Here is a 13,958-nt window from a genome sequence, read left to right on the forward strand (position 1 = left end):
ATGGCGGGGTGATTCTTTCGGGGGTGTTTCACGCTCTGGGTGGTGTCTTGTGAGACCTCAGGCCGGCACAGTTCCCCCAAGGCCACGCTTTTGGCTCCCTGAGCCAGCACAGAAAGGCAGGGGGCGGGAGTCACCACCTCAGGCATTCACACCTACCTCAAAATCCATCATCGGGCCCCACGCTGCCACCTTTCCTTTCCAAACAGTCTTCTGGATGGAGAGAGCACCTGGGCACCCAGCCGTTCTCATGCCCTGGAGGTGACATGTCCCCTAAACCCTCCACTTCCTACCTAAAGCCTCAGCACTGGCCCTGCGGACCAAGGAGGAAAATCCATCTCATCTCAACCCTAGCCCCCAGACAATCCAAAACCTCTGCTCCTTTTCCCAAAGCCTCAGCATCAGCCCCACTGTTTGGAGAGGAAATTTCGGTTCAGCTCAGTGGGGATGTCCCAGTGCTGTGTCTCCATTACACCCCAAAACCAGGAAGGTGAACCAGTGTGACAAGATGTGCCAATGGGAGGTGGGATGCAGGATCCCAGCTGGCATCTGTCAGGGTTGGGTATGGAGCAGGAATATGCACAAATCTGCAGGTCCTGCAGAGGGAGAGGGCAGCACCAGCTCCACCCACCCAGCCAGGGTGTGCTGTAAGTATTCCAGCCCAAAGAGGTGCCACCATTCCTTGAGTGTGCCACCATCCAGCGTGGTTTCAGGAGAGCACCTAAGGAGATGCCAATTTCTTCTGATGCTTTGTGCCCCAAACAAGGACAACACAAAACCCAAACCCCTGGCAAAGAATGCCAGGAAGGCCAGAGGTTTGGGTGTCTCACCAGCTTTTGGGGCTGGGGAAAGTGGGAGGGAGCCAGAGGATGTTCAAATCAACAGGAAAAGAGGGATGAGAATTCTGACAGCCCAAAATAAAGAGGAAAAATCCTTCCTTATCTTGATGAGGAGAAACTGTCCTCACAGAGCACAGAGCCAATGTTAGCAGGCTCCAAGAGAACCTGTATTAATAAAACCAGGTCAGTTTTTACTGAAATATTTTCAAGGATTGGGTAAAAGGTTTTATGGGCATTTGGTGGTGATGCTCAGCAAATCTCAGACCAGGAATGGTGCTTCCAAGGGTGGAAAAACCAGCATCAGTCAGGAACACAGGATGAACCAGGGATGGGCCAGTGCATCGTTCCTGGTAAAATTGTGATGCCACTAACACAGAAGGAAAATAGAATCCCTGCCAGGCAAGGCAGGTCCATTGGGAATGATCTCAGCTCCAATGATGTTTTGGCACGACCACGAGCAGGGCCTGTGATCCAGCCTGCCTGCAGGTGCTGGAGATCCCACAGGATCCTACAGATGATGGTGGATGTGGAACCCTTAGGGGTGAAACCTGCAGGCACCAGGTAGATGTGAGCTGTGAGTGACAAAGGACAGGGAGGTGACAAGGCAGCAGCCATAGTCAGAGGTGGGTGCAGGAGATGGATCTGGTTTAATATGGAGCCAAACCATGGTTTCATATCAAAGCCTGGCTCAGGCATGGGATGGGTGACCCATCTGGAGAAGCAGTACCTTGGGATGGGGATTTTAACCGGCACTAGGTGTGATGAAGGTGGGATTTTGTGGGATCACAGAGCTGGTACGAGATCCCACTCTGTCATGGTCTTTGATGGTGCTGCACTCCTGGGACAGGAGCAGGAGCTGCAGCACCTGGAGCCAGCCTGGCAGCTCCTCCCTGGGTGCTGACTTCCACCCTGTGTCCCACTCCTGCCTCCTTCCCAAGGCACCAGCACCCTGGGATCACTCCCCAAGCCCCCATCCCTCCCCAGCTCTGCTCCTGTTGGCACCACAGATACTCTCCATCACTCTCAAGGGACATGCACCAGGACAGCAGGATCTCCATGTACAAACAGTGCAGGGAAGTGTCCAGGAATCCCAGCACAGCTGGCTGGACCACAGTGGTGGGACACAAGGGATGCAGCCAGAGGAGGAAGGAAGCAGGAGAATCCCATCACCCTTGGCCACACTGAACAACAGCTCCCACACCATAACATGGTGCTAATCGTAGGCAGTTCAGAGCTGGAACACCCACGAGGGTTTTCCCACTGAGGGATAACGTGGATCCAGCCCCATCACTTCAGCACCTCAGAGATCCCACAGGCAGCAAATGGAGCCAGAAGACAAATCCCAGGGCAAATGGCATGGGACGACTTCCAGTGCTGCAGCACGAAGGCTCTGCACCCTCCTCCTCCTCGCCCACGGGGCAGAGGGCTGGGACAACCCACACCCAGGGACTGTGCTGAGCAGTCGAGCTGGCAGCTCCCACCACATTCCTGGGAAAGAGGAGGAAAAGGGATGCTGGGAGTGCTGGGGGGAATCACTCCATCCCCACCAGAGCAGGGTGGGCTCAGGGTAATGAGGAGGAGCTCTTAGACCATGGCAAGGCAGAGCCTGGAGCAGCCCAGCACGAAGGGATCACAGCCCAGCACACACCAGTGCATGATGAGCGTGGTAATGTGGGGAGAGGCACAGTGTGAGGGAGAAAAAGGCAAAATTCAGCTTATTCCAAAGATGTTCCACACACAGCTGCTGGGGCCAGGCTGCTGCTTTGGTACCAATCAGCACAAGGATGTAAGGTTGGGCACTCAGCAGTGATTCCCAAGGGCTGGAAGAGCACCTGTGGGCAGGCACAGAGCCCACCTCTAACCCCAGACCTCCCATCCCCACTTGGCTCTCTGGCTGTTGGGAGCCATCCCACTCATCCCCTCGGCTTCTCATCCTTCTCCTCCATGTGTTTGACCACACAGAGCAAAAAACACCTCACCTTTGGAGAGGGAGAACCTGCCAAAGCCAGGCTGGAGCTGGGCTGCCTGCTGCCAGAGAGCTCCCCATGGCCCATGCTGCTCCTGTGGGTGCCAGTGATTGCTGAACTGCATCCTCCCACCCACCCTTGTCTGCAGCGTGGGACCTCCCTGGAAGCACTGGGCTGCTGGGCCAGGTCTTGGTGAAAACAAGTCTCTTTTAATACTTTTGGAATACAAGAGAGAAAGCAATACCTAAACACAATCTGGGACCAGGGATCCATCTTGCACCTGCTTTCCAGAGCTGAAGACCATCCTGGCTCCCTTCAGAGGCAGTTGGGTGCTTCATGGGAACCAGTGCTGCTCCCCCGGCGCTCACCCCACGGCTTTCTGCTTCATTAACCCCTTCTTTGCTCCCTGATGGATCTTTGCATCCAGCTTCCCTGTAAAGAGGGGATTAAAGAAAAAAAGAAAAACACAACAAACCCTCATCACTCTTTATTTTTAAATGCTATTTGCAATGCAAATGAGCTGGAGGCAGCGAGGTCTCCTAGTTAGTGTGTTCCTGTCACATCCAATTATCGTGCTTGAGGAGCCAGGCGTTTCCAGCCGCCCTGGCCTCCCTCTGCAGGCGCGACACCCGGGAGCCAGGGGCAGCGTGTCCAACGCGGCCAAGGGGGGGAAACTCAGCCAGGAGAGGAGTGAATTCACATCCAGCACTCGCCTGACACTACCAGGGGGGGAACCAATCCCTGTGCCTGCCCACTGGATGCTTGGAGGAGATGGGAACCATCCAGAAACGTGGCAGGGATGTGTTGCTGCACGGTGCAGCAAAAGGCAGGAGTGGGACAGCAAACCCTCAGCTTGGGATACCAGTGTGATGGGGACACCTGCTCCACGTTGCTACGTGCCAGCTTGGTGGTCTCCAAGGCCATCTGCTGCCTTTGCCACCAGGGAAAACCTCAGCCAGCAGCTCCAATGGGACCTGGAGTAAACACTGCCTTCTCCTTGTCCTTCACACCCTTGGGGGCTTCAGTGCCAGCTCTGCTTTCCCACCTGGGAGAGGAGCAGGACACCAGAACATGGGATTTTGGGTAACTCCTGCTGCAGAAGCCAGCAGCCAGGCATAGTGGCTCAGAGGAATGTCCTTGTCCTCTTCTTCCTGTCAGCAGTAATGCAGGGATGCTCCTGCTCTCCCAGCTCCCAGAGAGGCTCTGCCAGCAGCCAACACTGGTCACCTCCTCTAATGCCACAGCTCCCCAGGACTTGCCTTCCTGCTGCTCCCTTGGATCTTCCCATCCTCTAAATGCCAGCCTCATCCTGTCTCTGTAGCTGGGAACAGAGATAGGGCAAGACAGACCAGGCTCCAAAGTTCTGCTTCAACCACTGCTCCAAAATCTGCTGGTAAATGTCCATGTGCCACAAGAAGCAGGTGCTTCTCCAGAGAAAATGGCTCCTAACCAGCCAGTGACCATCACCTTCTCTTCAAACCAAGAAAACTTCTCAATTCCAGTTCAACAAACACAGTTTGCAGACCACAAATGCCACAGATCCACAAACTGAAACATGGCTTGAAGATGTTCTGGGATACCCTCCATTCCCTTGGCCACCCCAGAGAAAACTTTCCCTCCCACCTAAGGATGGGGAAGAAGTCCCCTCCTTGCAAGTGCTGTTTCCAGTCACTGGCAGCCCAGCAGTGTGTCAGACCACCCTGTCCTCACTTCAGGAGTGGCTTTGGCAGGAGAAAGGCAGCAAGTTCACCTTCTCTCCATGCTCTGGTCCCCCAACACCACCTACTGTCACCAGGGCTGTTGCTTTGCATGTGCCTGCCTGCTTCTCCTGGACCCAAAAACACTGGGAGCTCCTCTGCTCTTCCAGCTTGCAAACACCACACGCCACACAGGTAACCTTTAAGAAAAGGCTAAAAATAAGGCAAAGCCCCAGGGTCCCTTGCTCTTTCTGCTCAATGATTCAAGGCCTCTTGTCTCACACCATGTCCTCTGCTCCTCTTCACTCTTCCAGACACTGGCTGTTGGAGGGAGGCTTCTAATTGATGCTTCAGGGTAGCTTTGCCTGGATTCAAGGAAATCTCCCATGACAAAGGCCAATGAGCTTTGTCCTCTCGCACTGAAACTACAAGGGGACATATCTGGGGAGAGCTGTGCTCCCAGATGCAACACTGTGCCCACTCCTTTCACAAAAACAATGACCCTGGCAGCAAAAATTGAGCCATGCTAGGGTTTTTTTTCCCATCCCCAGGCTGCTAGAAACAATTTGCAACAGAGAAGCATCCGGATGTCACTGTGGCGAGGTCCATGCTGTTATCTGGCAAGGAAAACTGCTCTGGCTTGGCTTCCCAACAGGACAAACTGGCATTTTGTCATGGTTTGAGCCAGGTTTGAAGGAGACCAGGGCAGCCAGCAAGCCCAAGTGAGGATGTGAGCTGGCACCTTCCCTCTGCTCAGCTTCCAGCTGGGAGAATTAAGCTTCTGACTGCTGGGATGCAATGCCAGCTTCTATTAAAACAGCGCCTTGCGCCGCTGAAAGGTCAAAGGCTTCCCTGCTCCTTCCCCAGGCTGTCATAAATATCACCCAGACGGACCATGTCCCTTCTGGGAGGTGAGCACACAGCTCCACAGCCCCCCTGTGCTGCTCCTGTGACAGCTCCTACTGGGATGGAGGGCAGGGAAGGCAGGGCCAGCAGTGGCAGTGGGAGCACAGGCAGCCGCCAGCACAGCCGGCTCCCTTCCAGGCTGTTAGACTGATCCCTCTCCAAGCAGGAAAGTGTCACAACACAAAGGAGATGATGTGACAGATGGGGAGGGGACTGGCAGCACCTGCACCTGGCAAGGCAGACGGGCAGGAGCCACAGAGCAGCTTCACCCTCTCCCACCCACGGCCACACAGAGGCAGAGGTGGGAGTGAAGGAGCACGAGAGCCTGGCAGAGAGAGGGCAAAGGAGAGGTTAAAACAAGAGGAAAAAGGATGCAGTGGCTGCACCAGCACACAAGGGCCACAAGGCTAACCCACAGCCAAGATTTGCATCCTAAATAACTCCTGCCTGCTCACTGGCACTCAGAATAACCCATCTAGGGGGAGGACCATGAGCGAGATTCAAACGCCCGCAGGTGTCCAAGCACTGGTCAGCATTGGCTGAATACACCTCCCAGCTGCTGCTCAAAAAGGCAAGGAAGAGACCAAATGGTTTTGCAGGACATCCCAACACCCAGCTGTGAGAGAAAGGTGATTCCCTGAGAAGAGGGCAAAAGACCCTCAAAGCCAACAAAAATAACTCTCTGCTGTGCTTCAAAAAAGCCCTTATTAACCAGTCCTGAGAAATCCCAACACTCCCGAACCCCAGGTACTAGCCCAAGGATCCATGTGGAAAGGAGGGAGATCACCCAGTTGTCAGCTCTGCTGAACAAACAGCCAAGACTCTTCCTGCTTCTGCTGCTTTTAGCCCGTCAAATTAATTTTTCACATCCCCTGCAAGCGCGTGCGGTGCCTTCCCCGGGCTGTGCGCTGGGGAGGGAGGCTGCTAATAAGGACGGAGCTGACTGCGGGCTCCCCAGCTGCCGCATTCCCTCCTCCATCCTTTTTATAGCAGGGATAACTGGCAGCCTGCAGAGGGGCTGGTGGCTTGTAAAAGGGACTGACGGCGCTGGCAAGCGCGGCGCGGACAGATGCTGCGGCGCTTCCCCGTGTGCTCTGCCAGGACAGGGCATCCCATCCCATCCCATCCCATCCCATCCCATCCAGCCCTGCAGCTCTTGCTGTTCAAGCCCTCACTGCCCCAAGGGGCAAGAGTGTGGTTTGGAACTGCAGGACACGGAGGTTGCCTGGATCTGCCTGGGCATTGCTGCACCAACTCCCATCCTGACCCAGGCTGGTGCTGGCAGATGAGCCACTGACACAACTGCTCTTTGACTCCCCAAGTGTTTGCAGAGGATGTATTTGGAAGGAAGCAACATCTGGGGAAAAGGGGGAACTGAAGACAAAAAAAAAAAAATTACAGATGTACTCAAGCCATTAAACAAACACCTCCAGATCAAAGAGCAGCCGGCGAAGGTTGGGAACTCATCTGGCAGCAGCAAGCTGGGGTGGCAAGGGGAGCCGGCTCTGAGGGCTGGGGGGGCACCTGGGGAAACTTTACTACTTACAGATTTTGTGTTTTCCTTTGATGGGAAACTTGAGAACCATCTCCTGGGGATTCGTGCAGATAAAGACAAATGGAGAGCCGGACTCCTGGCTCAGGTCTGGATACTGTGAAACACAGAGAGACACAGAGAGCAGAGTCAGGAGGGCTGCATGGCACAGACAGAGCTCAGTGGGCAAGACAGAGGGATCTTAGCCAAGACATGGCTCATATGGAGGCTGCAGCAGCTCAAACCAAACCACTTCAAGAACTTCTAATGAAAAAAAACCCAACAATTCCAGGTTTGGGTGTTATTCTGCAAGCCCCTTGCTCAGGCTCTTCTCGCTGTGCCTCTTTGGATCTGCTCACCCTGGGTGTTCCCAAGCCCCTTTCAGCCCCCTTTAGCACCCCCTGTGGTTTCACACTTGATTTAGGCTGATCAGAACCCTGAGATGTTGAGAGGGACGTGGTTGGGGCCCTACTATCACCAGCCCACCTGTTCCCTGGGACAAGCAAGGGACAGATTTTCAGCCTGATGCATCCCCGGATTCAGGTGACCAGGAATGTGAATATTCACACTAATCCCTAACAGGTCACATGGACAGCACACCAGCACCACAACCAAAACAACCTGTCAAACCCAAAATGAAATGACCACCAGAGAGGTGGCCACCACCAGCTGTCCCAGCTACAGATACATCCCCAAATGCTCCCCACAAAGCTCAATCCCAAACACAAGGATTTGAGACTTGGAAAGTGTGCACTGTCCTGCTGTGGGACACACATTCCTTGATATTTACTTGCATATAAAGGGTGAGCAACACACCTGCTACATACCGAGGTGATGGCTCAGAGAGGCCAGCTCAGGGCTGGCTCCATTCACAGAATCATTGGAGGGATTTTAACACACTGAACACATGGGGGAATTTTACAGGAAGAGAATAAACAGATTATAGAATCACAGAAGCATTTAGGTTGGAAAAAGACCTCTAAAATTGTTTCTCTCATTAACCATGTGGGGAAAAAAGAGAAAAAAACCCCACTCCATGCAGGAAGCACACCAAGATCCTGGCTGGCTGCAGCTCAGCCTCCCTGGCATTCAGAGGTGAAATGCAAAACAGTCATAAAAAATGTATGTCTCAGCTCTCACCTCAGACTGTCCATGAGCTGCAGAGCTGGTGCTGACAGCGCTGAGGCCAGCACATGGCACGAGGATGCTCCAGCCCAGGAAACCCTGCTCAAACAGACTGCAGAAGTGCTTTTCCTTCCATGGGAAAAATGCCTTCTTTTTTTTTCCCTGCTCCCCTGCCTTCCTCGAGCAGATCCATCAAGGCTGCTGGAGGGGACAGGATGCCAGAGCAGATGGAGCTGCGTGTCCTGGCAAATCCCCCATTTGTTAGTAACAAATGACTCCTAGGCCGAGTGTTTGAAAAGCTCTCACCGACCTGCCAAGAGGAGTTTGGATTTGCCCTGGAACAGCTGGGCACGGCGAGGGAAGCAGGGAGAGACCTGCTCTCCCCACACTGCAGCAGGGCTTGGCAGCACTGCCAGCACTTCAGGGAGATTTACAGAAGCCCAACGCTGGGATTGGATCAACCAGGGGAAGCGCTTCCAAGCCCTCTCATTTTCCACAGCCTGGAAGAGCTGTGCACTGGGTAAGAGAGAGGTACAAGCACTCAGCTGCTCTGTGCTGGGGAGGAGGAGCTGCCCTGATCTGCTCCATGTGCCCATGCCCTGCTGCACCAACCCAGCCTTGGACAGCTCTCTTCCTCCCTGTTCTCTTTTGGCTGAGTCACCTTACTTGACTTGCTTCCACTGCTCCGTGCCCATGCCAAGGATTTTCATTTCCCATCTGCAGGGAAGGAGGATCTTGGAAGGTTAGGAAGAGCCAATGTGAACATCCCAGTCAGTGCCTGGAGAGTGTGAAATGCTGGCACTGCTTTGTCACTCTCGGTATCTCCCAGTGACCGGTGGCACCTCGGTGGCTGGAGATGAGGACAAGCCAAAGGACCAAGGTCCTTCAAGGCTGGAGGAGCAAAGGCTACCCAAACCTGGCTGCAGAGGGGATCCCTCCTGCTCCACTACCCCTGGTTCAGCCCGTGGGGCAGCCAGGATGGGTGTGTGGCAGGGGTCCTGCTGCTGGAATACAGCTGCTCCCCAAATCCCCTCAGCCACATCTCCCAGGCGCACCAGGACACCACCATGTCCCCCTCACACCTCCTACAGCCCCATGCTAGGAACATCTCCCAAACAGGCACCAGCAGGGAAGCAACAGCCAGTTGGTTTCTCCACTGACAGCTTTCATTCAAACCTGGATGGAGCCTTCAGCTCCAACAGTTCCCACTCAATCCAATCTCAAGGCCAAGGTGGATGCCACAACTGTGACTTCAATTCCTGCTCCCACACCACAGCCTTTCATCTTTGCTGCCAGGGTGCATTTCAGTCTGTGAGCCAAACCCTTTTGTGTCCTTTTCAATTTTAAAAAGCTTTGGTCCTTCCTCTGGCATCTCACTCCAGGAGGCAGGGAAGGATCCTCTCATCCAGCCATTGCATTTAAGGCTTCCTATTGTACCTATCCCAGAAACCTCTTATCCCATCCAGGTGAACAAGGATCCAGAATATTCCTGTGGGCTGGAGCTGAGAAAGAGCCATAACCCTTTCCTGTGCCTGGAGTCAGGAGGTTCCCAAGCAAGGGAAATGAGGCTGAGCTCCCACAAGATGCTGAGCCAAGCCAAGCCCAGCTCCCTTCTTCCCCTAGTGCCTTCCATGACTACATTCCATTCATTCATCCCACAGAAAGCTCCATTCTCAAAAGAGATGCTGCCATCAAGACACCAAACATGTCAGCCTCTGTTACATTGTCCAAAGCTGCCTAAATTTAAGTACCAAAACCTAATTTCTCACTGTTTCTGCTGTAAAAGATCAGTTGTGTTACTCTACTGTCTGAAAAGCTGGAAGTTCAGGAAACAGAGAAAAAGTTTATTCCCAACTACTCCACCCCACAGGCAGCCCATCATCACTTCAGTAAACCTGAGCTTGGAATAAAAGCCCAAACCCAGAGCTGGTGTGGCAGAGGGAGAGGACAGAGCACATCCTGTCATATTGCTCAGGCTGGACAGGCTTGGTGTCACTGGCTCCAGGGGCAGGTGTGTTTCACCCCATGGCAGGGAACAAAATGAGATGAACTTTATGGTCACTCCCAACCCCAACCAGTCTGGGATTCTGTGATCCCCAGTAAAGACAATCTCCAGCAGCAGTTTTTCAAATAAAAGGTCAGTTCAGAGTGAAACCATGCTCCTCCTCTTCCAGAGATCAAGAATTAAACCCAGCCAGGAGCCTGCTAGGGGATGTCCCTTCTTAAATTCAACAGCACTCATCTCTCTCATACTGGTGGTGTTAATAAGATAGGTGCTGGTACTCCAGCTTTACACTGCCTCTACCTGGAAGCAACCTGGCATTTACAAGGTGGACACAACAGAGTCCAGAGACCAGATTGTCCCTCAGAAAGGAGCAAACCTGCCCTTCTCCAGTCCTGCAGATGACCAGGGAAGCTTGAAAGAGAGAGGTTATGCAATGCAACTACAGTGTGAAAAAAGAGATTCAGCCTCCTTTCAGACCTTCTGCCACCTTGCAGTCAGCAGGCAGCAAGGGAGGTGGGAGGCCAGTGGGCTGTGTGGGCTGCAAGCAGCTGATGTGGCTCACCAAGAGCTGCTCCTCCCACTGCTTCACACCAACACCCCACGGACACACTCCACACACAGCCACTACCCCCCCTGCTCGTCCCACCTCTCCAGCTGGGCTTCACTTTGCTGCTAACAGGTCTGGGAGACCCCAGCTGTGAGGAGATTAGGTGGGAGGGAAGGGAAAAGCACATCTCAAGGCAGCTTAACACCTGCAGGAAGAGCTCGAGGTTAAAGGAAGGTGGAAAAGGGAGCTGAGCACTGGGCTCCTCCAGAAACTGCCCACCAGACTCACCCTGACGCCAGAGCCAGCGCTTGGAACACGTATTAAGTGGCTATCAGATGTCCCCAACAGCCACCCAGCTCAAGCTGCAAGCAGGGATAATTGCTAATGAATGTTCCCTACACTTTGTTTTCACCATCCCTCGTCTCCCATCACCAGCTTGTCACCACCAGGAATAGCAGCAGGGCTGCCAGCCTCCCGCTCCACAGCCCACAGCAAAAGAGCAAAGGAGGGGACGAGCCAGCTCGGAGCCAGCAGAGACACAAACCCACCTTCTCTGACATCTGAGGAAAAAAAATCCTGCTAGATTTTTCCCCCCCCACACCAATCTGTTACACTTTTTTCTTTCCCAATTTAGGTAAAGCCTGCAGCAGGATGCTGGGGCCGGGCAGGCTCACCCAGCATTCCTGGTACTAATGCAGCATTTGGGACCCTTTGCTCATCCTGATTACATCTCCACAGGAGAAAAAAAAAACCCCAAACCCCTCAATTTCTGCTCCTCTCCCCAATAAACTGCACTGGCTTGAACCCAACTGCTGTGACCCGGAGGCAGGGAATGGAAAGAGCAGAAGGAAAACGTCCTGGGGGGAAGCCAAACCATCACTAACGAGATGAGCTCTGCTCTGGTGCATCCGAGCAGGAACAAAGGCACCGCGTGCACGGAGCAGCGGCTCCGCACAGCACAAAGCCCCAGCGCGCTCAGCAGCTTCTCTAGCGACCCTCCAGGAGCATTCTTGCTCTCATTAAGGCCTGGGGACACAAAAGGGGTGGGAACAGTCCTGGTTTCACACACGGCAGCCAGCCTGTGGAGCCCTGCAATGCAGCCTGAGCTCTGCTTGCCATGGGAGCGCACGTCGCGGTCAGCCGGAGCGCGGCGGAGAATTGCACGCTGGAACCTGTGGTCCTTCCCCTGGTCACTGCCACTCTCTCTCCATCTTACAGCTGCTGGGGACACCAGCAGCCAGGAGGTGCTTGAGATGCTCTGCAAGGTTCATGATGGAAAGGGGTGAATCATTTTCCTGGCGTGGCTCCCCAGTGAACAAGAGGGAAAACACGGCTCGCTCTGCCAGGCAGCGCCGGGCCAGGACACCCGCTCCAGCCTTCATTTCCCTGCTGCTCTCCAAGAGCCTTGAAATAAAAGAGACAGCACTGGAAAGCAACGCTGTCTGGAAAGAATAAAAGCAAGCAGACCCCATGTGCTGGCAAGAGAGTTCACCATAAAATGCTTTCAAAGGGGAAAAAATCATCCTGGTGGAGGCAGCATCTCCTCTGACAGAGCGGGGCTGCTGCATCCAGCAGGGGCAATAAATCAGCACCCCCCAGCAGGCAGAAACACACACTGGGCTCGTCCTGGCTGTTGGAGACACCCCTTGGCCACGTGCAAAAAGAGGAATGGGATGCAAGGGAACCCCTGGGAGCCCGAGTTCCTTCACCCTGTTTTCTTGGTGATTTGTGGGAGAGGCGGATCCGCTCTTCTTTCATGCCTCATAAGCTTCATCGCTGCCACAGACACGTAACAGGTAATTAACTACTAAACAGCCATTTTCTCCTCCTCTCCGGAGGGAAATTGCTCACCATCCAGCTAGAAAATGTTTCTTCAGTGGTTTGCAAGAGGGAAAAGAAAATGGGCAGCTTTTTGGGAGGGATGGGGGTGCTGCAGCCAAATAAGGGCACTCGCAGCAATGCCTGCACCACAAACACATGGATCCAGGAGAACTGAAGCCATCAAGTCTGAGAGATAATGCTTCATTGGATGTGGGTGCCACTGTGCCCAAGCCACATTTGGCCTGTCACTTTTCCAAGGAGAGTGGTTTAGGAGCATCAGCTGCCTGTCATTTGTTCTGACAGCAGTGGTCTCCATCATCTCTTTACAAGGACGTTTCCTTTGGGGAATTATCCAGCCAATCCTCCCAACACAGCCTTCACCCTGAGTGCCCCAGGGCACATTCACCCACAGGTGACACCCAACTGCCAACAGCAGATCCAGGTTTACCACCACTGTGTCACCTCCTGATTCAGCCCTCCAGTCCTGAAAAGCGCTTGCAGAGCAGCAAGTGCTTCACTCTGAGTTTTGATCACCCTCATGACACAGTCTTGCATCACACTTCCAACTGCAAGCACATTGTCAAGCACCACTTTTTAAGGTCATATGCCAACCAGCCTTTGGCCCATGAGAAATGTAACATTTTCCTAAATAGAAACCCTAAAGCAGATCCAAGTTTCTAGAAATGCCAAATTTTCTAGCTCGAGGCAGAAACATCCAGAACATGCACCCAAAGAACACTACAAGCTGTCCTTGGCCACGGAAGAGCTCAGGGATGCAGCAGAGCTGCTCCACAGAGGCTGAGTTAGCAAAGGGATGCACGTTGATGTTCAATTCAAATCAACAGAACACGAAAAGAAGGAAAAAAAAGCAGGATCACAAAGAAATCCAAACAAAAGCCGTCAGCCAAACTTTTGTTTGAAAGCCTGTCAGGTCTAGACTGCAACGTGTGAGGAAGGAACAGCTCGAAACCACAGCTGCTAATGGTTATGGATTTGGCAATCAAAATGTCTTTGTTAAAAAAAAAAAAAGAGAAAAAAAGTTAACTGCCTGACTATTGAGGCTACAAACCGCAGCCTTGATGCATTGTTGCAGTCAACATCCTCCCTGCTGTTCCTGAGCGCTTACAGCTGCTGCTGGCAGCTCCGTGTGCTGGCACATGCTCCCTGCACCAGGATGCACAAGGAATTTTGTGAGCCTGCCTTCCTTTCCCCTTCTTCCCACCACAATGCCTGGCAGCCCCGGGCTGCTCTGCCCCTCCATGCCTGGCTGGTAGAACCAGATGCTGGGATGGCTGCGGGATCCCTCCCTGGAGGGGCGGATCCATCCGGTGGGTGTTCTCAGAGCCCGGCTCCCATCGAGGTGTCTCTACACCACAGGCTGTACTTTGATTTGAAGGGCAGGGGAAGCAATTAAAACACAGTCAGTAATAACAGGACTTTGAAATGTAGATTTCAAATTCAGCCTTGTGCTGGTGCACTCCGAGCTGTCTGCCAGGGCTCAGCTGCACAGCTCTGCTCTCCCT

General features: G+C 53.5%; 1 protein-coding gene across 1 annotated transcript in view; it reads right to left on the bottom strand.

Annotated features, from left to right (window-relative positions):
• Positions 1 to 2,990: 2,990 nt before the first annotated feature.
• TRIP4 (thyroid hormone receptor interactor 4) overlaps positions 2,991 to 13,958 on the bottom strand; it is a 30,288-nt gene continuing 19,320 nt past the window's right edge. Inside the window, exons 12-13 of the mRNA XM_064721950.1 lie at positions 6,953 to 7,055; positions 2,991 to 3,235 (exon numbers count right to left, since the gene is read on the bottom strand). Of these exons, the coding sequence (XP_064578020.1) occupies positions 3,168 to 3,235; positions 6,953 to 7,055 (171 nt within the window). The 3' untranslated portion in view covers positions 2,991 to 3,167. The remainder of the gene's footprint in view (positions 3,236 to 6,952; positions 7,056 to 13,958) is intronic.

The sequence above is a fragment of the Zonotrichia leucophrys genome, chromosome 10, assembly GCF_028769735.1.
Source record: "Zonotrichia leucophrys gambelii isolate GWCS_2022_RI chromosome 10, RI_Zleu_2.0, whole genome shotgun sequence".
Taxonomy (NCBI): Eukaryota; Metazoa; Chordata; class Aves; order Passeriformes; family Passerellidae; genus Zonotrichia; species Zonotrichia leucophrys.